At 40.0% G+C, this 21,638-nt stretch overlaps 7 protein-coding genes across 10 annotated transcripts; 3 read left to right on the top strand and 4 right to left on the bottom strand.

Annotated features, from left to right (window-relative positions):
- The first annotated feature begins 1,071 nt into the window (after positions 1-1,071).
- LOC111790247 (cyclic nucleotide-gated ion channel 1) lies at positions 1,072-6,091 on the top strand. Of its 3 annotated transcripts, none has more exons than XM_023671110.2 (10): positions 1,074-1,909; positions 2,024-2,121; positions 2,310-2,859; positions 3,338-3,550; positions 3,647-3,930; positions 4,396-4,507; positions 4,669-4,905; positions 4,978-5,372; positions 5,466-5,774; positions 5,980-6,091. In XM_023671110.2, the coding sequence occupies exons 2-10, from the start codon at positions 2,093-2,095 to the stop codon at positions 6,041-6,043; spliced, it is 2,193 nt and encodes a 730-aa protein (XP_023526878.2). In that variant the 5' UTR covers positions 1,074-1,909; positions 2,024-2,092; the 3' UTR covers positions 6,044-6,091. The 3 variants fall into 3 exon arrangements, with proteins under 3 accessions (XP_023526880.2, XP_023526878.2, XP_023526879.2); XM_023671111.2 differs by having other exon boundaries at positions 1,074-1,872; XM_023671112.2 differs by having other exon boundaries at positions 1,072-2,121; positions 4,396-4,417.
- A 108-nt stretch (positions 6,092-6,199) lies between these two features.
- On the bottom strand, positions 6,200-6,900 carry LOC111790249 (non-specific lipid-transfer protein). Its single transcript, XM_023671114.2, has 2 exons — positions 6,512-6,900; positions 6,200-6,412 (listed from the first exon to the last, which is right to left on the bottom strand). The coding sequence occupies exons 1-2, from the start codon at positions 6,898-6,900 to the stop codon at positions 6,349-6,351; spliced, it is 453 nt and encodes a 150-aa protein (XP_023526882.1). The 3' UTR covers positions 6,200-6,348.
- A 330-nt stretch (positions 6,901-7,230) lies between these two features.
- On the bottom strand, positions 7,231-11,158 carry LOC111790248 (thioredoxin-like 2, chloroplastic). The gene is made up of 4 exons (XM_023671113.2): positions 10,755-11,158; positions 9,160-9,339; positions 7,868-8,032; positions 7,231-7,621 (listed from the first exon to the last, which is right to left on the bottom strand). The coding sequence occupies exons 1-4, from the start codon at positions 10,962-10,964 to the stop codon at positions 7,532-7,534; spliced, it is 645 nt and encodes a 214-aa protein (XP_023526881.1). The 5' UTR covers positions 10,965-11,158; the 3' UTR covers positions 7,231-7,531.
- Positions 11,159-12,058: 900 nt separating this feature from the next.
- LOC111790791 (Cytochrome b561/ferric reductase transmembrane with DOMON related domain-containing protein) lies at positions 12,059-14,762 on the bottom strand. The gene is made up of 5 exons (XM_023671851.2): positions 13,894-14,762; positions 13,410-13,806; positions 13,023-13,321; positions 12,529-12,820; positions 12,059-12,422 (listed from the first exon to the last, which is right to left on the bottom strand). Exons 1-4 carry the CDS (start codon positions 14,458-14,460, stop codon positions 12,545-12,547), a joined length of 1,539 nt encoding a protein of 512 aa, XP_023527619.2. The 5' UTR covers positions 14,461-14,762; the 3' UTR covers positions 12,059-12,422; positions 12,529-12,544.
- Positions 14,763-14,877: 115 nt separating this feature from the next.
- LOC111790792 (uncharacterized) lies at positions 14,878-16,857 on the top strand. The gene is made up of 2 exons (XM_023671852.2): positions 14,878-16,267; positions 16,447-16,857. The coding sequence occupies exons 1-2, from the start codon at positions 15,575-15,577 to the stop codon at positions 16,606-16,608; spliced, it is 855 nt and encodes a 284-aa protein (XP_023527620.2). The 5' UTR covers positions 14,878-15,574; the 3' UTR covers positions 16,609-16,857.
- A 175-nt stretch (positions 16,858-17,032) lies between these two features.
- Positions 17,033-18,539, top strand: LOC111790793 (calcineurin B-like protein 7). Of its 2 annotated transcripts, XM_023671854.2 has the most exons (8): positions 17,033-17,281; positions 17,382-17,464; positions 17,549-17,608; positions 17,686-17,794; positions 17,949-18,001; positions 18,086-18,166; positions 18,246-18,358; positions 18,440-18,539. In XM_023671854.2, the coding sequence occupies exons 1-8, from the start codon at positions 17,209-17,211 to the stop codon at positions 18,492-18,494; spliced, it is 627 nt and encodes a 208-aa protein (XP_023527622.2). In that variant the 5' UTR covers positions 17,033-17,208; the 3' UTR covers positions 18,495-18,539. The 2 variants fall into 2 exon arrangements, with proteins under 2 accessions (XP_023527622.2, XP_086978274.1); XM_087122148.1 differs by having other exon boundaries at positions 18,246-18,539.
- A 388-nt stretch (positions 18,540-18,927) lies between these two features.
- Positions 18,928-20,752, bottom strand: LOC111790790 (aspartyl protease family protein 2). The gene has a single exon (XM_023671850.2). The coding sequence runs from the start codon at positions 20,628-20,630 to the stop codon at positions 19,206-19,208; it is 1,425 nt and encodes a 474-aa protein (XP_023527618.2). The 5' UTR covers positions 20,631-20,752; the 3' UTR covers positions 18,928-19,205.
- Positions 20,753-21,638: the final 886 nt, after the last annotated feature.

Raw genomic sequence — 21,638 nt, forward strand, 5'->3', positions numbered from 1 at the left:
TAGTGTCTCTGCTCTCATTTTGAACTAACATTCATCTTACCAAATAATGCTTGTTACGACCCTTTTTCATTATCAAATTGTTTATTATACTGTGCATGTAATAAAGTGAGAACCTTATCATTCTCTATCTGCATTTCCTTTCAGTGGGGTATGGTTATATGGTATAGATTAATCTCTTTTCCTTATGACAAAATATTGCAATTTATAAGTTTTTTTTTTCCTTTGTTTCTGTTCATCTGTTCTCACATGAATTTGTGAATAGTGATTTTAATGTGTAGTAAGGGCACTAATTTCCATTTGTCCATCACAATTTTAAAACTAAAAATCTAAAAAATTTAGAATAGCCTTTAAAAAGGTATTTTGGCCTTCAAACTTTTAGGAAAATGACAATTTAGTGAACTTTAGTTTGTAGCTATGTAGTCCAAAATGTTCTTTTAACCCTTTTATAAGCTATAAATAATGCAATTATTTACAGCCAGCTTAAGAAAAGAACCACCGAAGAAGAAAATAATTCACGGTTATGCTAACTTAAGCATAACTCAATTGATTAAGATACATGCCTTTGGTGAAAAGGTGCAACAGTCCAAGTCCACCGCTAACAGATATTGTCCGTTTTAGTCCGTTACATATCGTTTTCAACCTCATGGGTCTACTAGGGAGAGGTTTCCACACCCTTACAAGGACTGCTTCGTTCCCCTCTCCAACCAATGTGGGATCTCACAATCCACCCCCCTTGGGGCCCAGTGTCCTCGCTGGCACACTGCCCAGAACCTGGCTCTGATACCATTTGTAACAGTCCAAGCCCACCGCTAACAAATATTGTCCACTTTAGCCCGTTACGTATCACTGTCAACCTCACGGTTTTAAAACGCGTCTACTAGGGAGAGGTTTCCAAACCCTTACAAGGAATGCTTTGTTCCTCCCTCCAACCAATGTGGGATCTCATAAAAGAGTTTGAATCTTCTAAATACCATTCATTTAACTCACAAAAAAAAAAAAAAAAAAAAAAAAAAAAAAAAAAAAAAAGAAGAAAGAAAGAAAGAAAAAAAAAAAAGAAAAAAAAGGGGTTCAAAGTGTTGTGGTATATACGTGTAAAACAAACCCTAAATCATCTCAGTTAGTATGAATGCCTGCAACAAGGTAAGTGTTGTGCTCCAGTTGCGAGCTAATCCCTTTAATCCCAATAGACATATTCATAACAACACAACTCAATCCCCAATGAAGCCATAATCTTTGGTTGTTTTAAAAATTGGTTTGATGTGATAATTTAGAAGCTCTTCTTTTGTGGCAAAAATTATTTAAAAAAGACTGGTATGATTCAAGAGGAGCCCTTGCTTTTAATCCCACAAGTAAAGGGATTGTAAATATCTCTGACTTCACCAATCATATTGTAATATCTGTTCTAATTGTTGTCAGTTCCATTAGAATTCCACTCCTTTAATAAAGTAGTGAGGAAAAAAACCATGGCAACTGCTTTAAAGTAAGAACTTTCCACTTCACAGAAAAAGGGGAAAGTCAAGGAGCAATGTATAAGCACATCAAACTCTGCAAAGTTCCTCTCGTGGAACATGACATTATTGACCGCCAAAATTGGGCTATTTGGGGCTTACTTAATCAGTATTTATAGTTTTTGTTATTTCACAGACAGCACCAGAAAAACCAGAGTAAGATTCTAACACAGTTTCTTTTGCTAACAAATCGACATGCATTTTGGTCTACAATGCCTGCGGTGAGACAAGGAAGAAGGATAGAAAAAGCACTTTCTTGTAGCTCATAATGGCTTTTACTCTACCAGGTTACTGAAGGAATTTTGAGTAATTCCTCTCTCAGGCTGACCCTCCTGTTTAGTCCTTCTGGTTCCCACAGAGAAAGGTTTTTTTCTACATAATTGCCACTTCTTGTCTTTCACGTAAGTGACCTTATATTACCTGAAAAGGAAGGTCAAGTTTTACTAGTAGCTCCATGGAACTGTAGGTTGTGTTGTGAATCTTGTTTCTCACTGACAAACATTTTGCTTCTGAAGCTAAGCAGTACGTATAGTGATATCAGAGCCACAGTTTAGGCCACGTTTAGGATACTGCTGTTCAAGTTTATGGGTTCTCAGATACCAAAATCTACAAGGTTTGAATATTCTGAACTCTTTCTCTCTCTCTTGCTGTCAAATTTTCCGAAAACCAACTTATGATCTCTCTGTGAATGCACATATGGCGTCTATTCCACAGTTGTTCTTGTTGTCCAAATAACTTGCTTGAACCTGATCCTATCAAAACTAACATGTACTTCTACTCTTGGTCTATGATAATATATAGGTTTGGGCATCCAACTTCTGATTTTCATGACAAATATGGAAGTTATCAAAACGGAAGCAGACTGTCTCCAGGGTCAATATTGGAGAGCATAGAAAGAAAATTTTCAAGTGCTTATAAGAGCTTTAGAAGAATAATAACACACTTCAGTTTCAAGCATCCAGGTGATCAGTCAGTAAAGAAACCGAAGTTCCGGAAGAAAATTCTTGATCCACAGAAGCCATTTCTTCAGCAATGGAACAAGATATTTGTGCTCTCTTCTGTCATAGCAGTAGCTGTGGATCCTCTCTTCTTTTACATCCCAGTGATCAACGGAGAACGTCAATGCCTAACCATAGACCGACAACTTATGATCATTGCTTGTGTTCTTCGTTCAGTCATGGACTTATTTTATGTACTTCACATGATCTTTGAATTTCGAACGGGTTTTCTTCCCCCTTCTTTACCAGTATTTGGAAGTGGAGAATTAATCGAAGATCCAGCAGCTATAGCAAAGAGATATCTCTTCTCGAACTTCTTGATTGATATCTTATCCGTTCTCCCACTGCCTCAGGTATAAATTTAGTATAGTTTCAGTTAAATTAACATTCAACTCAAAAGTTTAAGTTGTTGGGTTATGGTAAATTTAATCCTTTATCAACACTTAACACTCTCCCTCACTAGGATGTTCTGCTAGATACCATGTTAAGTCACCCATTTATAGGTTATGGTAATTTCTTTTTTCTTTAACCATTTCTTAGATACTTGAAGCGTCTAGTCTTTGCGTCAAGAGCATAACATTTGGCTGTTCTCCTTATTTGGAATGTTACATATTTTGTATGATGAGTTCTTTAAAGCTTAGTCTATAATCTTCTCTTTCTTGACATTGTACTAAAGATTATGTGGTTGTTTGGTTTCGCTATCCTGTACAAGAATGGATTATTTTCTGAGTCATTGGATAGATTCTTGGGAAACCTTTATTTTGAGCAGTATTGATTGCCTTGCTGAAGTGAACTTACTACTTGAGATAACTCGGTTTGTATGTGATTCAGCTTTTGGTATTAGCAATCATTCCTGCAGCGAAAGGCCCGATTCCATTAAAGACAAAGGATGTTGTGAAGATTGCAGTTCTTTTGCAATATGTTCCAAGACTTCTCCGAATCTATCCACTATACAGAGAAGTAACCAGAACGGTTGGCATACTGACAGAAACAGCCTGGAGTGGAGCTGCCTTCAATCTCCTTATTTATATGCAAGTTAGTCATGTATGTGTTCATTTGACTTTATAGTAAATACAAAACCAGTTCTTATATTTTGGTTTAAAATGAATTCTCTTATGAGCAGTGAATGTAATGAATTAGGTTGTTGGTGCCATTTGGTATTTGTTATCAGTAGAACGACAAGCCAAATGCTGGGTCGAGGCCTGCAGGAAAGGTAAGTGTAAGGACAATTTTCTGTACTGTGGAAATCAAAGAAGACAAATACACCCGTACATAGATCAGTATTGCTCCCCTAAGGAGTCTGAAGATGAAAACACCTTCAAGTTTGGGATGTTTGTTGAAGCCCTTAAGTTTCAATTGACCAGTACGACGTCTTTTCGCCGCAAATTCTTCTATTCCTTCTGGTGGGCTCTGAGAAATGTCAGGTCAGTAAAAGTTTCCTATGTTTCTACATTAGTAGAAAATTGTGAGATCTCATGTCAATTGGAGAGGGGAATGAAGCATTCTTTATAAGAATGTGGAAACCTCTCCCTAGCAGACACGTTTTAAAAACCTTGAGAGGAAGCCCAAAAGGGAAAGCCGAAAGAGGACAATATCTGCTAACGGTGAGCTTGGGCTGTTACAAATGGTATCAGAGTCAGACACCGAGCGGTGTGCCAGCGAGGATGTTAAGTCCCGAAGGGAGGTGGATACCAGACGGTGTGCCAGCGAAGATGCTGGGCCCCGAAGGAGGGTAGATTGTGAGATCCCACATCGATTGGAGAGGGGAATGAAACATTCTTTATAAGGGTGTGGAAACCTCTCCCTAGTAGACACGTTTCAAAAACTTTTTTGTGTTCCAGTCTAATAATAATTATCACTCTAAAGGAACTTTTTTTGTGTTTCTACAGCTCTAGTGGACAAAACCTTCAAGTAAGCAATTACATGGGGGACGTTTTTTTTGCTGTCTTCATTGCCATTCTTGGTTTGGTTTTATTTGCGTTACTCATTAGCAATATTCAGGTAATACATGATGATGCTCAATTCATTGACTTTGCAATTGCCTCAAGTTCAAGAGGAAAATAATTATGCTTCAAACATGAACCGTATCTCTGATTTCATTGCTCTTCCATATTCTATATTTCATTCTCTTTTTTTTCATCTGTGATGGTTCCCCTTGACAGAAATATCTGCAGTCAGCAACTGTTAAAGTAGAGCAGATGAGAATTAACCGAAGAGACGCCGAGCATTGGATGGCACATCGTATGCTCCCAGAGGACTTGAGGCAGCGTATTCGACGATATGATCAGTACAAATGGCAGCTAAACAGGGGAGTTAAGGAAGAGGAACTCATCGGTAACCTTCCTAAAGACCTCAGGAGAGACATCAAACGCCATCTTTGCTATGCCCTTCTAAAGAAAGTGAGTTGTTTTCCTTCTACTTTGGCATATTCCTCTGAAATTTTCATCATTTGTTAACTTGGAATGCTTTAGGTGCCACTTTTTAGCGGCATGGACAAGCAACTGTTGGACGCAATGTGTGAATATCTCAAGCCTGTGTTATTCACAGAGAAGAGCTTCATTCTGCAAGAGGGTGACCCAATAGATATGATGCTATTTATCATGAAAGGAAAGTTGGCTACCAGTATTACTTATGGTTGGAAAAACAACACTTTCTCGGGCGTTCTTAACGCAGGTGACTTTTGTGGTGAAGAACTAGTTCAATGGGCAAGGGATCCAACCTCCACTTCCCTTCCCATTTCAAGCAGAACAGTTAAGTCTCTTACTGAGGTTGAAGCCTTTGCTCTAAAGGCTAATGAGTTGAAATCTGTAACTAGTCAGTTCCACTTCCAGCGTCTCAATAGCAAGCAATTCCAACTCTCAGTCAGGCATGTTCTTCTTACTCAACTTACACAAATTGTTCTACCATTGATCCCATAAACAACAAGTTTTTTTCATGATCCTTAATCCTTGTTCTCTAGGTTCTACTCCCATCAATGGAATGTTTGGGCAGCCTACAAAATACAAGAAGCTTGGCAGGAGTACCGTGAAAGAAAGCGGAGAGGGGTGAGAGGAGATGGCAGGTTTCAAGATGCATTGGCCAAAATGGCTGGCGCCTCGGTGGGCTTTGGCGCCACTCTGTATGCATCCATATTCATATCCCATCTACTGCAAGTGGTGCAGCGTGATCAACCTCAGGAAACTGCCCAACTCACCCGAGTGATGACACTACCGCCGCCTCCAAAGCCAGACGATGAGCCAGACAGCCCAAACTTCACAATCTTGAATCGGTAAGATGTGTTGTTTCAAGCTCGTTAACCTTCTATGTGAGTTTTAGTGCTTGGTTTCTTTGTGTGATATGTAAATAACGTATGATAATAATCAGCAGAATGGTGTTCCTCTTGCTTGGTTTCATCTTTCATTTTCTTTTCTAGCCTATTGCCTAGTTTCTTCTTGCTAATGATCTTGCTTTAATGTTGGTACCCCACAAAATAGGAACACAACGAAGCAACAAACATCAAATTCCATCTCAAGTAAAGTTTGTAAATCTTCTGTTTGATGCTTTTACATGATTCATCAGATTGATTTAACAGAACTTTTCGACATTTATCGTTCTCGTCTCAAACTTCGCGATCAAAATAAGTGAAATGGGAAAAGGGGACCGACCAAGGCATTCCCGAGAATGAAAAGTACATTCAAAACGGAAAAGGGTGGATTGATGAGTATAATATAGGTAGAAGTATTATTGATAACAGATACAAAGAGTACAGAGTATGTAAATTTAGGATTATTGGGACTTATTATGAAACATGAAGAACCTCAAAGATATCATATGGGATTTGCTCGAGTATATGTTGATTGGGCTCAATGATTATGGTTATCCTCAAGCTCGTATGAAAAAGCACTTCCAAATTGATAGTCCTCAGCCCTGCATGCCGACACACAAACAGCAAAAATCTTAGCTCACAAACACCTAATGTTTTGTTAAGAAAATTCAATACAAAAACAAATGATGAATTGTGATTACTTCGAGCAGTCGGTAGAACTGTCGATGGGGGGAATTTGGGCGGGAATTCCACAATCTTCAGGAATCAAAGGGATGCGGCTCGGATCATAAGGCCCGATCATCGACAAACTCGTCTTGATGCACTCACACAAATCTACCCTATCTTTCTTCGTTTTAGCATCGTCGACCAACTTTCCAACGCCGGTGCAGCACGATGATGATGGATTCTCGCCGCCAAACCCGCTGTCGCTGCCTTTGATGAAGCCCAAGCATGGTGATAGCTCCTGCACCACCGGTATGCAAGCTTCCACGTCGGCACTCTGAGACAGAGTGACCATCTGGAGGCATATGAAGATTGCGACAAATGCCAGAGCCCCGATGGTCGAGCGGAGATGGAAGATTCCTGACATGTTCCACTTGGGAAATTATACTAACAGTATTGGTGGGTGTTTATGTTTTGAGGTGAGGATTACGATTTGAGTGCCTTTAATATCCATTTTCTTGAGCCACTCCCTGAAAATCTGCTCCCATGCAGCTTCTGTGATCTTTATGGTTATTGCCACACAAAATGGGGTTTTCTATTTCTAATTGGTTGAGTGAAGTAAGTGAAGTGACCTTGTTAGTTGTCACTTTACTTGAATTGTTGTGTTCTTTTCAGGTGCAGGAGAAGAATTGGCATCAAAATTGAAAGAAATGTAACTAAAACGCTTGAAAGCTGAGAGATCGAATGAGCATGTCCATCAGAAATTAGTGACTAAATTTATTATTCAATGCACACAAAAAGTAGCTTTCGACTGTTGCTACAACAAACGGTGCTACTGCTACTACTTTGGCAAGCAAAATATTTTATGATTGGTATTCTCAACTTCTGAATTCTTTTACAGAACAAGAATGCAAATTTACAGATTGGAATAGCTGACTGCAGAATGTTTTTTTTTTTCTTTTTTCTTTTAAACAAGAAGGTTATATTAATACCAGGGGAATGCACAATGATACCGATGTGGATTTGCAGCAAGTGTTCGTCCCGGGAGCCAAGGAGGGCTACAGTATAAGATCTCCTACTCCCTTTGGCGGCCCAATGCTGCAACGAGCTGTGTTGTGCATTTCAATTGCATCTTTAATTTTCTGAAACTGCGGGAAGGAGAAAGGTTAGATAGAGTTCAAATTCTGAAAATATTTACTTATATTGATCATTTCATGAAAGTTCTAGGAAAAATATCACTACTTGCCATAAGATCAACAACTTAATATAGTTTTCAAATAAATCCTTCTATCACATTCACATCTGTATTTTAACATTCTGCTCACTATAAGCTAACCCAAGAAAATAGAATGAATTGACATATTGGAGGTGGGGAGGGAGAGGAGGATGCTAACCTTTGCGAGCGAGCATGAGAAGGACTCCAACTGTCCATCAGCTCCACGATAAAAGTGGAAATAAGGAAGGACCTTGACATTCAAACTTTTACACATTGGCTTGTTTTCATCAAAATTAACTTTTAGGAATAAAATCTCAGGGTGTTCATCAGCTGTTCTGCAGAGCTGACAGTTCCATTTCAACGCATATACAATCGTCAGACCATAAAACAGGAAAGTAAAAAGTACGATGAGTTGAGAAACAACAAATATTAAATCCAATGAATAACAATCATTTAATGTAAGAAACAACCGTGCAAATAAGAAGTGTTATGGAGCTTTCTCGTTATAACCTCAGCGACAGAGAATGGCTGAACTGCTGCTGCAGCAGAAAACCAATAAAGAGGACAATAAAAAGAAAACACGCTTCCTTAATCAAACTACTCAATTTTCCAAAATACCATGCCTCTACCTTGAGATATATTCGAAACACACACCTTTCTCTTCCACATCTAAGGACCAACTAGCATACAACCCCACCACTACCAGATATGGTCCTCTTTGGACTTTTCCTTCCAAGACTTACCCTCAAGGTTCTAAAATGCATCCGACGGGGAGAGGTTTCCACACCCTTATAAGGGATACCACCCGGTGTCTGACTCAGATATCATTTGTAATAGCCCAAGCCCACCGCTAGCAGGTATTGCCCTATTTGGGCTTTTCCTCACGGTTTTAAAACGAGTCCGATAGGGAGAGGTTTCCACACCTTATATTATAAGGAATGTTTCGTTCCCCTTTCAGGCTTGGGCTGTTACATTAATCCAGTCGCTTCATATGAGCAGTTTTCGAAATTCTGCAATTCTTCAACTAAATGTGGCAAACATGATGAATTGAAGAACTGGCCATCCCTTCAAGCTCAAACAAGTGGATCACTGGATCATATATCTAGAGTATCTTCAGACCAGGTTCTTCGGATATCAAATATTCAGAAGAGTTCTTGATTAGCAAAGTTATAAAGGATTGAGAAATCGTTTGTAGTTTCAACCAAATTGACATAGATAGCTAGAAAACCTTGCGGCCTTTGAAAGTACAGCAAAGTGTATTTTAAAGCTTTTCATCTCGATAGCAAACAAATCCAGCAGTCATTGTCTCTTATAACACAAATTCATTTGATGACTACTAGTTCAATAAGCTGGTCCTACATCGAGTTTCAGAAAATGCTGAAAGCATGTCCTGATCATCTAACGATAAATGCAAATAGCAGGCCAACTTCACAATCTAAAGAAATATAAAGCACTGATGAAGAAAGTTACCCGGGGAAATAATGCCCTGCAAGAAGCACACCAGGTTCCATAAAATTCTACAATAACTAATCTATCACCAGCTTCGCTTAGTGCAGTCAAAAATTCCTGTGTCGAATGTATATCAATCATGTTTGGTGCATTCTTTTCCCACCATTTTGGCTGGTCTTTTTCAGCCACAGCAGCCTGTACCTGTGGCATCATAGAACAATTAACAGGAGCCACTAAGAAAATGATTAACTTATTCATTTTGTTTGACTAAAAAGTTTTTTCAAACAATTAAACGTGTATAAAAGGATAAGATGGACAAATAGTACACCCTCCTGCCCTTAGTAAGGCATGGCGAAATTACAAGACGTTGTTCCGTAGACATTCCATGAAAAACAAAGGAAGCAATCACAAAATTCTTCAGCCAAAGGACCTCCATCTAGAGATCAAAAGAGATTTACATATCTGTACACTACTAGTAGATATTGTCCGCTTTGACCCGTTATGTATCGACGTCAGCCTCACGGTTTTAAAACGCGTCTATTAGGGAGAGGTTTCCACACCCTTCTAAGGAATGTTTCGTTCCCCTCTCCAACCGATGTGGGATAACCAAGAAAAGATTTACATGTAAAGATGCTAGAATTCTCCAACAACTCTCCAACTTCCAGAATTTTGAATCAAGATGATGAGATATATGAAAACCTTCCAAGTTATCTCTCTCGTTGAATGAACTTTGAAAGGTAAGGTCCTCCACAAGTTATCTCTGTTCAGACCTTTTAGAAACATCTGAAATGAGAGTCAGGTGGGCATAAAGTTCAGGAAAAGCATTATGAAGATCAAAGTTATCCTATCCAACCAAGCATCCTTCCAAAATCCAATTTAACTATGGTTCCCAACCATGAAGTAGACTTCAAATCTCAGATAAATCTCATAGCTGCCAGTGAAAATCCAAGGTAAACAACTACCGTTCAGAGACATATTGTCCACGAACCATCCCAACGGACTTGCACCATATTTACTCGTGATCATTTTGTGCCTCAAGGGTACTAGATTTTAACTAGAATCAGGCTATATTGGAACATATAACAACTTGGTATACCGGACTACAAGTGTCAACTGAGAATCGAATGCACAAGGGAAAGAATTGTTGGTCAAGCAATGTAGTCAATAATTTCAACTGATAAAAATGCAAACACGAAATACGAAGACAATTTGAACTGTTCGATTAGACCAACAAGCAGCTGGTTCCATTGCCACGGCAATACTGTCGGCCGTAAAACTTACTTCTCGGTGAATTCATTACAAGAATCCACCTTTGTCTATGGGCCTCCCCATTAGGGTTCTATGGAATCCGCTCAGATTGCAATTCAGCACATGAAACTTCAAATTGAAAATAAACTTCAAACAACCCCAACAAACAGATTTTTCCTGACATCTTCGGGCCGGCGCCAAAGCGCAAATAGTTAGGGGGTAGGTATCCTAGTATAACTAAATTCATAAATAAATAAAAAACACTGTTAATTGCCAAGAACTAACAATCATACAATAGAAATCCGACCAAAAATGTCAAGAACTAACAATCATACAATAGAAATCCGAGGAAAAGACAAGTTATGTACCTTGAAAGATACCAACCTCTTTCTGGGTGTGAAAGAAAGAGGCATTAGACAGGTAGCAGAATAAGATGCCAAAGGAGTCGACCTCTTTTCTGGGTTTTGAATGGGTTGAAGACAAGGGTGAAGAGAATTGTAGGAGGAGGCAAAAGAGGGTGGCAAAGAAGTGGAGGAGAAATAGAAAGAATTCGACGAGAATCTAGAAACATCGGCCATTTAGAGACGAAGAAGGCGAAATTTGTAGCAAATCCCAATAGGGTGATAAGCTAGCTAAACAGCATGGAGGCAAAGGGCGGTCGATAGAAAGCAGTATCTAGATTCTCCAGAAAAGTGTGCGCGTGAACACGAGAGAGAGAGAGAGAGAGAGAGAGAGAGAGAGAGAGAGAGAGAGAGAGAGAGAGTTTACGCTTTATGGGATTGAGATGGTCTCAGCAACAATTGGTAATCCGCCATTTTACCCAATTACGGTGCTTTCATTTTCCTCTTATTTGTCAATCCCATAATCATGTTCATAACCAGGTTTTTCTGCTTTCAAGTTTGACCTAACCGAAGTGCGTCGAGTACATTCAGAAAACTAACTCCAATTTAATTGTCGGCTATTTTTTATTTCTTAACAAAAAAAAATCTATAAGAGTATCCTCTACTTGTCATAAACTTCTTCATTTTCATCTAACAATGCCATCAACCTCGTGGTTATAACGTGTCTATTAAACAGATATTTTCACGGCCTTTTAAGCAATGCTTCGTTCTCATTTTCAACCGATGTGAGATCTCACAATTCACCTCTTGGGAGCCTAGCGTCTTTGCTGGCACACCGCTTGGTGTTTGGCTCTGATATCATTGTAACGGTCATGTGAGATCTCACAATTCACCTCTTGGGAGCCCAGCGTCTTTGCTGGTACACTGCTTGGTGTTTGTCTCTGATATCATTGTAACGGTCCAAATCCATCGCTAGCAAATATTGTCCATTTTAGTCTGTGTTATATATTGTCTTCGGTCTCACGATTTTAAAACAGGTATGTTAAGGAGAGGTTTCCACACCGTTTCCTCCCCAACCAATTCCTCCCCAACCAAAGCATGAATTTACCTTCCCATGATGATATGGAAGATGATATGGAAGAGGATACCCCATCAAATGAAACTCTCATGCTCTCATTGCTAACCTTTTTCATCTCTATCCTCTCATTGCTATACCATTGTTCCAAACTCATCCACTCTTCTTTCTCCATTTTGTGAATAAACCTGGAATTTGTGAACTGTAACACAAAACTGTTCTTAAATTACTTTCATACATAGCAGAAGAAGTGAGATGATGAGAATAGTGAAAATTTAAGCAGCATTCATGATTGATTCACAATCACACAGAGTTCTGTTTCCATACTTTACAAAAATGCATTGATCGTCTGAATATCGTCTGAAACAGAGTTAACACTTAACAATACAAAGGCTTCTTCTTCATCCTGCAAACGATTCACCACTCCAAAAACTTGTAGTTGGGAAAACAAACACCAACAATTTCCTATTTGACAAACATATTAACTAATGTAATCGTCATCGATGATCGAGAGAGCTTCGTCGTTGAAAGGTTTCGGCTTAATATAGAAGAACTTAACGTTCTACCAGGATCCAGCCCTCAATGAACTTCAAATTATATCAATCTTCTGTTTCCTGATTCTGAAAAGGCAGATTTTAGCATCACCATGAAGTTAGTTTAATATAGTGAATAGGGAAATGCACTCATATTTAGAAACAAATGATTGATGTAAGAACAAGAACAGACCTGAAACAATGGTTAATTATGGTGAAGGATTCATCTGAAATGAATTCATGGCAGCTTTATCTGATCTTTTCACCCATGCCAATGCTTCCAAGACAATCACTGCAATAAGTATCATGCTAAGAAGAAACCCATAGCCTAGTTTCCATTCATTTCCTGCACCTCCAATTTGAATTCCCAACACTATGTTCAATGCTCCAAAAAACAGAGCAATCCTTCCAAACCAATGGTGATACCAGTTCCAGTACTTTCTGATTTTAGCTTCCTTGTTGGGTCTCAAAAAGAATGCCAGTACCTGAATTCCCCCGACCCACCAAACCATTGGTGATATCAATTATATGTTTTGAAACCTCTGATTTTTAAATGTATGTTCTTATGAGAAGCTGTTAGTGATGATGTTCTCATGTTGTATTAACAAGTGCACTTAAAAGAGATATTTAATGGTTCTAATCCAAGTAAGTTGGGTTTGGGGCCTAAACAGAGAGATTGAAACAGACCTGGAGAATGCTGAGCACAAGGACAAAGATACCAATGCCTCTATGAGTTGGTACGTTGGCATTGATTTTGTTGTAAAGTTGTCTTCCAAGTAAGACAGTAGTAAGGCCAATGGCAAAGCCCACAACCTGAATCACTGAATGAAGATAGTACCAAAGAGGATCCTTATGTCTGAAGTATCTGGGAATGATCGCTCCAACTGGAAGGATGAGACCCCATCCAATTATCCCCAACACACCATGGTTCTTCTTTGTCTGCCCAATGTCACTGCCTGCTGTTACTGCTGCTGAAGACTTGGAACCTGTGTCAAACAGCAATAATAGGGACTCTTAATGGTATTAAAACAAACAGTTTAACAGACAAAGTTTGATATGGGCAGCAAAGGAAACCTGCAGAGAAGTAAAAAACAACAGCAGTTTTATCACTATGAGCAGATAAATGATTGTGTCTGGGATAAGCATTCCCAAAAGCCAGGAGAATCGGTTGCTGAGAAACCATGGCACTGAATTTGAGCTGAAATGCCAAGTAAATGGTGGCACCATGCAACACAACCGAGGAAGGAACGTTAGTGAGAGGCAATTCTCCTTTGTCTTGAATTACTTCTGATTGCTTTCTTCCCTGCAGATAGTATTGGTGGATTCTTGCATGCCCTTTCTTGTTTACCCATCCCACCATTGCACTTGATCCCACCATCATCCCATCTCTAGAAAACCCAATCCCCACCCACCCAGTTGTGTATAAAGCTGATACGATGATGTTCATTACATGTTCTTCATTTTGTGTATACTGCAGAATCCAACGCAAAAATCCTTCAAGTTTCCTTTTATTTATTTCCAAAACATCGAAAACATTACAGATTCAAATCGAACTTACCCGTAATACAAATGTATTCCAGATGGGTTTGCAGATGACATTGGTTAGATTACCATATGGTGGTGGAAGAAAGCTCCTCAAATCAGTATCGCATTGCTCCGATACACCACCGTTGTAACCGTCGTAGCCGCTGCTGCTATCTACTTCAACATAATCATCCTCATCGTCATCGGCCGCCATGGACTGCTGGTGCAGGTTCAAAACAAGGAGTAAAAAACAGAACCCAATAACCGATTTGGGTAGGGGTATCAGAAAACCCTTTTTCGCCATTAGGAGAAGGGTTTTTGAAGGTGGGATTGAGATGGGTAATGAGTGATGGGAGGAAATGGAGTTGGAGACGATGAAGAACAAATGAAAGGAGCAGAGTAGATTGCTGAAAGGGAGAATGGGGAGGCGGTTGAAGGGTTGCAGTAACTTGGGTTCTAAGGATGGATTGATTGAAAAAAATGTTAGTTGGTTCGTGGTGGTGATAGCTACTTGGGACAGTGGTTGGTAATTGATAGCAAAATCATCATTTCCCGCGAAACCCCACATCCCATTTTCCTTCTTTTTACAACCTCTTTTCATCTATGAACTCTTCTTCCATGAATAACAAAACTCTTCCTTTTGTGAACCTGCAAGCTATATGAACTTGGTAAATCTTCATAAATTCATGAACTTTAATATAATGCAATTTGAGGAAGTGCTTGATATTTCAAAAGTTCAAAGAGGTTGGCTTGTTTTGTGTTGGAAGATACCATAATTAGGCGTTGGCTACTTTCCACAGCCCAATAATATCATCAAACCTTCCAACAATGTGTCTAATTATCCAAAAAGGTTGCACTTTTGGATGTCCTAAAAAGATATAAAGAGAAGGTGGTGTAAAGTTGAAGGAATTGAAACTTAGCATCTTCATCATTTCTTTCTTGAATCAACCTTTTGAAGTTTGAACGATCGAAAGGAGTAGATACCTTTTGAAGCTGTTTATGCCAATTAGATTAGATCTCGCACGAGTCAAGACATTGGGATTTGAGAGACCATTGATGCCATTAAAAACATATTGAATCGAAATAGTCCGTGCATTTATTATTGAATTCATTTGACCTCACATAGGGTACTATCTAGTCAAGAAATGCATATTGACATTCTAACCTTCCTTCTCTTTGCACGACCTCCCTAAAAGACAATCTCAAAATTTGAACGATATCTAGGACCAAAGTAAGCTAAAAAAGAAAAAATATATGTATGTTCAAAATATATGGATGTGGTGAATGATAAAAGATTGGCATATGCTTTGAGAACCATAGTCCCGCAAGGAAATTCGAGAAAGGATACCGCCGCATATTCCTTCACAAATTGGTGATCCCTGCTTCTCTTATGTTTCTTTTTGCTGAAACTTCCCCCACGCCGGCCCCAATGTCTCTTTCCGCCTCTTCACGATTCTAAAAGTCCTTCTAATTGTTATCAATAATTCAGCATCAAAAGAGCATTTTACTTGGTAGCGAGATTGTGTAACTCGCCATTGTGAAATCCAAGCTTGAACAGTTCGTTTTTTACTTGAAAAGTTGAAGAAAGTCTATTTTAGAAGGCTCTCCAATGTTCTAAACAGCACAACGATTCAAGTTCACGAGAAGTCTTTGCTCCATTTCGTCCTTTTTCCACCTGAAATGCTCGTTGAACTCAGAAAACAGAACCCCTTCTTATGGAAACTCTCAGTATAGGTCTTATATCGAGTCCCTTCATCTTCAAAGGCTCCCCACGACCTACCAGGTCTTTTTCCACCAACTTCTTGGCTTTTGGGTTTAATCAATTCAAAAAGCTTGGAAGGTTTCCCCATAAGTTGTCTTGTACCAATCGTCCAACAACTAGGAACCAGAAATCTGAAGGCGGTGATCGCAGTTTTGGTTCGAATCTCTTCTGGGTTTTGGTTCCCGTGCTGCAAAGTATCAAAGGCGTTGTGTTGTCCAAAACCCACAAAGCTCAGAGTGTTTCAGAGAGATTTGTAGATGGGGGTTTGAATGGAAGTTACTTACAAAGTGGGAGTTTCGGGATTGCTTTGTTAAGCATAACCGCAACCGCGAAGCATCGGATTAGTCCGTTCGTTGCTACATTGGCGACGAACCCGACGTTTGTTTCGGGGTTGTTCGCGTGGTTCTTTGCACAATCGACGAAGGTTTTGTTGAACTTTTTCGTGGAAAGGAAATGGGATTTGAAAATAATGTTTGGTTGTGGTGGGATGCCTTCGTCTCACTCTGCATTGTGCACGGCTTTGACGACTTCGGTGGCTCTTTGTCATGGCGTAGCGGACTCCCTTTTTCCTGTCTGCTTGGGGTTTAGTCTCATTGTTATGTACGATGCTATTGGCGTTCGTCGACATGCCGGCATGCAAGCTGAGGTACTAAATCTTGTTTGTTTTACATCATCTCCTGCAAGTTTCCATGAAATCTGCTCTGAAATTCTTCGTAGTTGCTAAGTTTAGGTGTTTTCATCAAAGTTGCTTCCTCAGTGAATAAGGCATAAGGTTTAGTGCTGCAAAGATTTGTAGTGAAATATTTGGGAAATGGGTGAATGCAGGTTCTTAATCTTATCGTTGAGGACTTGTTTCAAGGGCATCCCATAAGCAAAAGAAAGCTGAAAGAGCTGCTTGGTCACACGCCATCGCAGGTCCTTGCTGGTGCTCTGCTAGGCATTGCGGTCGCTTGGTTCTTTTGTCAGGGTTCCATGATTCCATATTGAACTCAACTTCGTTGGAATTCAACCCTTTTCACTATGGAAATGGCCCATTTGTTTGCGTTATGGCTCATAAATGGCATCAACAAGTCGGTTAATTAAGAGCATAGCTTTCTTCTTTGTTCTACCAACGAAGGAAAACAGAGCATGTTCTGTTTTTTGCATCCATGGAAAAGTACTTCTTCACTCAATTTTTCATTTTATGAAGTGCTTTTAACTCAACTAGTTGATTATTGTGAACTTTGAAATCACTTATTCTAAAAATTACTCTGTGTTTCATATAAGTTACCCACTAAATATATATAGTCATCAATTCATTAAACTATTAAAAAATCATAGATGCAACAGCACATAATCACACGTATCACAGTTAATCCACGAATTATGGAGGAGAGCCAAGACTTGCAGTTCAATCGTTTGACCATTTTTAACTTTCACCCATAACGGCAAAATACAAAGTGGGTCTAAGTTGAAACTCAAAGTCAACGATGTCTGGTTCAGCTCGTTGGGAATTGGGATTTGGATGAATAAAAGCCATGTCCGGTTGCTGCAGAAGTCAACAATGGCGATGAGGATGATGATGATTGATTCCTTAGTTTAAACACGATGGGTTGCAATACCTCAAAACCAGCTCCTTCTCCCTCGCATGACCGCTCTGCTCTTGCTTCTGATACCCCTTGTCTGTCTCTAAGCTTCTCTGCTCTCTTTTATTGTCCATCTATTTCTTATGTCATTTGATTTCTTCTCCTAATTTGGTTGTTCTGAATCTCTGTTGGCAGTTTCAGAGAGAGAGATTGAGTATTTGCATAAGCTATTTCAGAAACTGAGCGATTCCGTAATCAAAGACGGCCTAATACACAAGGTATCTTCTTCTCTCTATGTGCCTTCATCTTTGCTCTGATTCTGATTTCATTTGAGTTCATACTTTCTTTCTCGTAATTACAAGGAAGAACTTGGGCTTGCAATCTTCAATAATGTGAACCAAAGGAACCTCTTTTTGGACAGGGTATGTATGACATGTTTTTTAATCTCGCAAAAACCTTGTACAAACAGTTGACTTAGTTTTTCTGGTTTGTTGTACAGATTTTTGATCTGTTTGATGCTAACAAAAATGGACGAATTGGGTTTGAGGAGTTTGTTGGGACACTGAGTGTCTTTCATCCCAACACTCCAAAGGCAGTCAAGATTGCACGTAAGAACATGGATATGACTGTCTTTGTGTTTTCAAAACAAACTTTTCTACCATTTTTCCACAGTTTCTCCTTTTCCCTCTAGCTATGGCTCTAGCTTGTGCTTTCTCGGTTCCTTTAATTAAAGTTAAGACTGATACAATATTCAATTTCCAGATGCATTTAAGCTGTATGATCTTAGACACACTGGCTTCATTGAGCGTGAAGAGGTAAAAATCTTATTACAAATCCCTGACTGAAACTACAGCTTGGTATCTTGCAAGAATTAAAGTAAATTTATGTATCTGATATAGCTGAGAGAGATGGTGTTGGCTCTTCTGTGTGAATCCGATCTAGTTCTGCCTGACGATGTAGTCGAAACGATTGTGGAGAAGGTAAGTATGATGAGGGAATGAGTGTTTTGATAGTTGTTGTCCGTCCCCAAAAGTTGAGTGAGTTTGCTTCTGTTTGCAGAGTTTTAGTGAAGCAGATGCAAAGGGAGATGGTAAGATTGATGAGGAAGAGTGGAAAGCATATGCAGAACAGAATCCTTCTCTACTGAAGCATATGACTCTTCCATATCTCATGTATGTTTCGAATCTTTCATCTACTTGTGTGATACTTGTGGTGTATGGGTGTCATAAAAGATATAAGGCATTTGCTTACAGGGACATGACAGTAGCATTTCCCAGCTTTGTGGAGAGTGGAGTGAATAGGCTGTGATGTTGAGGCTTGATCTACTACAAGCAGTTTGTACCATTTCTTTCTTCACTTCACTTCACCAACTTGGAACCAACCACATTCTTCATTTCTCTTGCAATCCAATCGTGTTTTTGGGTCATCCCAATTCTGTCGCTCAATTCCAATTTGAGTCTTGAAATATGACCACCGGAAATCTCAGTATCATCAGAAATTCGCAATTCAAAATCAGAATTTGGATTGAATTGTGCGTACCCGTTGGCTCATGAGACTCAGCTTTCTTCCTCATCGAGTTCCTCCGAGATCTGGGAATGACGATGGGTTTTCCATAAATCATGGAGATGGCTGCTTCAATTAGGAATCCCTTGTTCTTATTCCAATGCAAACACCCAAATGAAATGAAATGAAATGAAATGAGTGTTACTGTATGTTCATAACATTTATAAACAATGCATCCTTGATAATTGAGTTAAATAAATTATATAAAATTACCGACACTAACCCATACATAAATTATTAAAATAAGCACAGGAAAAGATAAAGACGTACAAAAACCAAATCAATTAAACTAGTCAAAGTTAAACGACGCCGTTGGACTCTCCTTTTTCTTCTCCCCAGGGCTCCATCTCTGCTTACCCTTTTTTTCTTTTTCTTTTTTTTATCGAAGAAAGGGGGAGGGTTTTGTTTTGCGGCCGAGGATTTTCCCGGCCACCGCGTTTCGTTGCCTCGACGAAATTAGGCGCAACCACGAGGAGAGAATCCCACCCGAGAACCTGCCAAATCGTACACCACCCGAAATCCTTGCTGCTGAATGTTGCCGATGATCGACAGCCCACTGGTCGTTCCGGCGAAGGCGAAGCAGAATCGCCCGCTGCCGTCGACCGGGATCAGATAGTTGGACGCCGGTAACGACACGTCGGCGTTTCTGAAATGCAGCACCACCGTTGGGACCTTCACCGTCGTCTTCCCGGACAGGTCGTAGCAAGTGTCGAAGAGAGAAAACTCCGCCGCCGATTTCAAACTCGAAGCTCCGGCACGGAAGGCGTCACGGAGGGCAATGTACGCCGGTCGGTTCAACCGAGTCACAGAAGTACCGCAATCGATGATGACTCCGCCATTACCGGTCGAATCGAGTTTGAAATGTAAAGGGGAGATGCCGGAGACGGGCCTACCTCCAACGCTGATCCCTAGGAGTTCGACGTAGTAAAACGTATCCAGTCTGGGGTTTGTGAGGAGAGGAGTGAACCGGGCGGTTCGAGACACGGCGGAGTTGCCGAACACGACGGAGGACGGTTTGGAAGAGGCGGACCGGTCCACCAAGCAGTAGGAGAATTTCTGGTTGAAAGTCCGGCCGGTTTGCGAAGGAAACGACAACCCACCCCGGCCCAGCCCTAAAAGTCCTGCCGCACCAACGAACAAGCCCTCATTATCGTGGCCGCAACCTAGGGCTACGCGCTCCACTTTGGTCCGCCGGAAGGTCAAGGTTTCGGTGACGAACTCGCCGGTGGTGTAGGAACCGTCGCCGTAAGAAACTTGGTAGAGACACGTCTGCCGCTGGTTGCACCCCGGAGATTCGAGCCGGCCGCACAGCGGCGTCCGGCAGAGAACCTTGGAGAAGGATCCAGACTTAACCGGGTCGAAAACCGGGTCGGTCTGAGAGTAGCAATTCTTGCAAGGAGCGCACTGTAGCCAAACTATGTCACTGCCGGTGTCGAGCACCATGTAAACATACCTGGGCGGAGTGCCGACGCCGATGCGCGTGAAGTACTCACCGCTGCCCTGAGCGAGTCCGGAGATGACGGAGCTACTGAACCCAGTCCCACTCGCTCGGCTCACATTTGGAGAGCCAGCAGCAAGTAAACTGAGCTTGTTGACTCGGAGAGCGTCCCTTTGAAGGCGGAGATGGAAGAGCTCCTCCGGCGTTCGGCTGAGAGAGAGGGAGTCCAAATGGTGAAGGTGCAACGCTAAACCAGGCTCCGATTCTGTGGCCTCAGATGAGAAGAAGGAGTCGGAATCCTCATTGGATTCCGGGGCTAAGGAGGAAGGTGAAGTGGGAAGAGGTCTGGGGACTAGGGTTTGGAAATCGGAGAAGGCGGTGGAGAGAGAGAGAAGAGTGAGAAGGAAGAAGATAAAGGGAGATGGACTGGTTTTCGCCACCATTTTTTGAGAGAGAGAGAGAGAGAGAGAGAGATCTGCAAGTTGTACAGAGCTTAGACACTATAAATAATGGAGAAAGCATAGGGAATTAAAGTGAAATTTGAAATCTGGTTTTTTTCGCCATAAAGCAAAAAATGGAAAGATGGCTTATTATTGTGGGGGAAGTGCTGTGAGCGAGGAGAAAGGGAGTCAGTAACTGTAAGCCAAATGACGAAACTACCCCCGGTGGGTTACTTCAATTTACATTATTGCCCATTACTCTCTATCCTACTTTTCTTGTTGATAGTTGTTATTGTATTTATTGTTTTTTGTTTTTTCAGTATATTATTTTATTGTTTTATTGAATCTTTACTACTTCATTCAACGCCTCATCATATCCCATTTTTACTTTTTCCTTTTTATTTTTCTAAAAAACTTTAAAAAATGAATTGATGCCCTAAAAGAGTATCTTTGTTTACGTGACATTGACGTGGGTAAAAAAAAAAAAAAAAAAAAAAAAAAAAAAAAAAAAAAAAAACATTTATGTTAGTTGCCTTTAAAAAAAGACGAGTACCCTTTTCAAAAAGATCATTTATTTTAAAGACGAAATCAATACAAATTTAGTTTAAAGGCTAAATTTAAAATTTAATATTTTTTCTAAAACTATATATAAAGTTCATTAGCTATGACAATATATGCAATAATTGGGTTAAAGTTGTTTACTACAATGCCTCAACCATGGTTAAAATTAACTCTAAATTGGAAGCTGTGAATTGGCCAACTGTCCCTACGTGGCCCGATTTTAAATACCTAGAGTAATCAAACTTCAAAGCAGAAACAGTGGGATAAATTATTGAAGAAAAGGTCTAAAATATATTTAAAGTTCTTTTTTTAAAAATCAAAATATCTTCTCTTTTAAGTCCATCAACTAAGAAGAAAAAAAAAAAGTATATTTTGGTTCTTATATCTTTTTAAAATGACTATTTTATCACTGTTTGCATAAGGTCAACTCCAAACTTACACCCAATAGAT

The sequence above is a fragment of the Cucurbita pepo genome, chromosome 3 (genome assembly GCF_057944985.1).
Source record: "Cucurbita pepo subsp. pepo isolate OVF chromosome 3, ASM5794498v1, whole genome shotgun sequence".
NCBI classification, from domain to species: domain Eukaryota; kingdom Viridiplantae; phylum Streptophyta; class Magnoliopsida; order Cucurbitales; family Cucurbitaceae; genus Cucurbita; species Cucurbita pepo.

What these genes read in the sequence shown, in the direction of transcription:
- LOC111790790 (XM_023671850.2), bottom strand. Translation starts at nt 20,630, where the DNA reads ATGGTGGCGAAAACCAGTCCATCTCCCTTTATCTTCTTCCTTCTCACT.
- LOC111790249 (XM_023671114.2), bottom strand. Translation starts at nt 6,900, where the DNA reads ATGTCAGGAATCTTCCATCTCCGCTCGACCATCGGGGCTCTGGCATTT. An exon ending in AGTTCTACCGACTGCTCGAA is followed by an intron (nt 6,413 to 6,511) that starts GTAATCACAATT and finishes GTCGGCATGCAG; the next exon opens with GGCTGAGGACTATCAATTTG.
- LOC111790791 (XM_023671851.2), bottom strand. Translation starts at nt 14,460, where the DNA reads ATGAAAAGAGGTTGTAAAAAGAAGGAAAATGGGATGTGGGGTTTCGCG. An exon ending in GGAATACATTTGTATTACGG is followed by an intron (nt 13,807 to 13,893) that starts GTAAGTTCGATT and finishes TGGATTCTGCAG; the next exon opens with TATACACAAAATGAAGAACA. An exon ending in TTGTGCTCAGCATTCTCCAG is followed by an intron (nt 12,821 to 13,022) that starts GTCTGTTTCAAT and finishes GGGGGAATTCAG; the next exon opens with GTACTGGCATTCTTTTTGAG.
- LOC111790792 (XM_023671852.2), top strand. Translation starts at nt 15,575, where the DNA reads ATGGAAACTCTCAGTATAGGTCTTATATCGAGTCCCTTCATCTTCAAA. An exon ending in ATGCCGGCATGCAAGCTGAG is followed by an intron (nt 16,268 to 16,446) that starts GTACTAAATCTT and finishes GGGTGAATGCAG; the next exon opens with GTTCTTAATCTTATCGTTGA.
- LOC111790248 (XM_023671113.2), bottom strand. Translation starts at nt 10,964, where the DNA reads ATGGCCGATGTTTCTAGATTCTCGTCGAATTCTTTCTATTTCTCCTCC. An exon ending in AGAGGTTGGTATCTTTCAAG is followed by an intron (nt 9,340 to 10,754) that starts GTACATAACTTG and finishes ATGATGCCACAG; the next exon opens with GTACAGGCTGCTGTGGCTGA. An exon ending in GCAGGGCATTATTTCCCCGG is followed by an intron (nt 8,033 to 9,159) that starts GTAACTTTCTTC and finishes TGGAACTGTCAG; the next exon opens with CTCTGCAGAACAGCTGATGA.
- LOC111790793 (XM_087122148.1), top strand. Translation starts at nt 17,209, where the DNA reads ATGGGTTGCAATACCTCAAAACCAGCTCCTTCTCCCTCGCATGACCGC. An exon ending in AAGACGGCCTAATACACAAG is followed by an intron (nt 17,465 to 17,548) that starts GTATCTTCTTCT and finishes CGTAATTACAAG; the next exon opens with GAAGAACTTGGGCTTGCAAT. An exon ending in GGAACCTCTTTTTGGACAGG is followed by an intron (nt 17,609 to 17,685) that starts GTATGTATGACA and finishes TTTGTTGTACAG; the next exon opens with ATTTTTGATCTGTTTGATGC.
- LOC111790247 (XM_023671110.2), top strand. Translation starts at nt 2,093, where the DNA reads ATGGGTTCTCAGATACCAAAATCTACAAG. An exon ending in CAGATACCAAAATCTACAAG is followed by an intron (nt 2,122 to 2,309) that starts GTTTGAATATTC and finishes GATAATATATAG; the next exon opens with GTTTGGGCATCCAACTTCTG. An exon ending in AACTTCACAATCTTGAATCG is followed by an intron (nt 5,775 to 5,979) that starts GTAAGATGTGTT and finishes CCCACAAAATAG; the next exon opens with GAACACAACGAAGCAACAAA.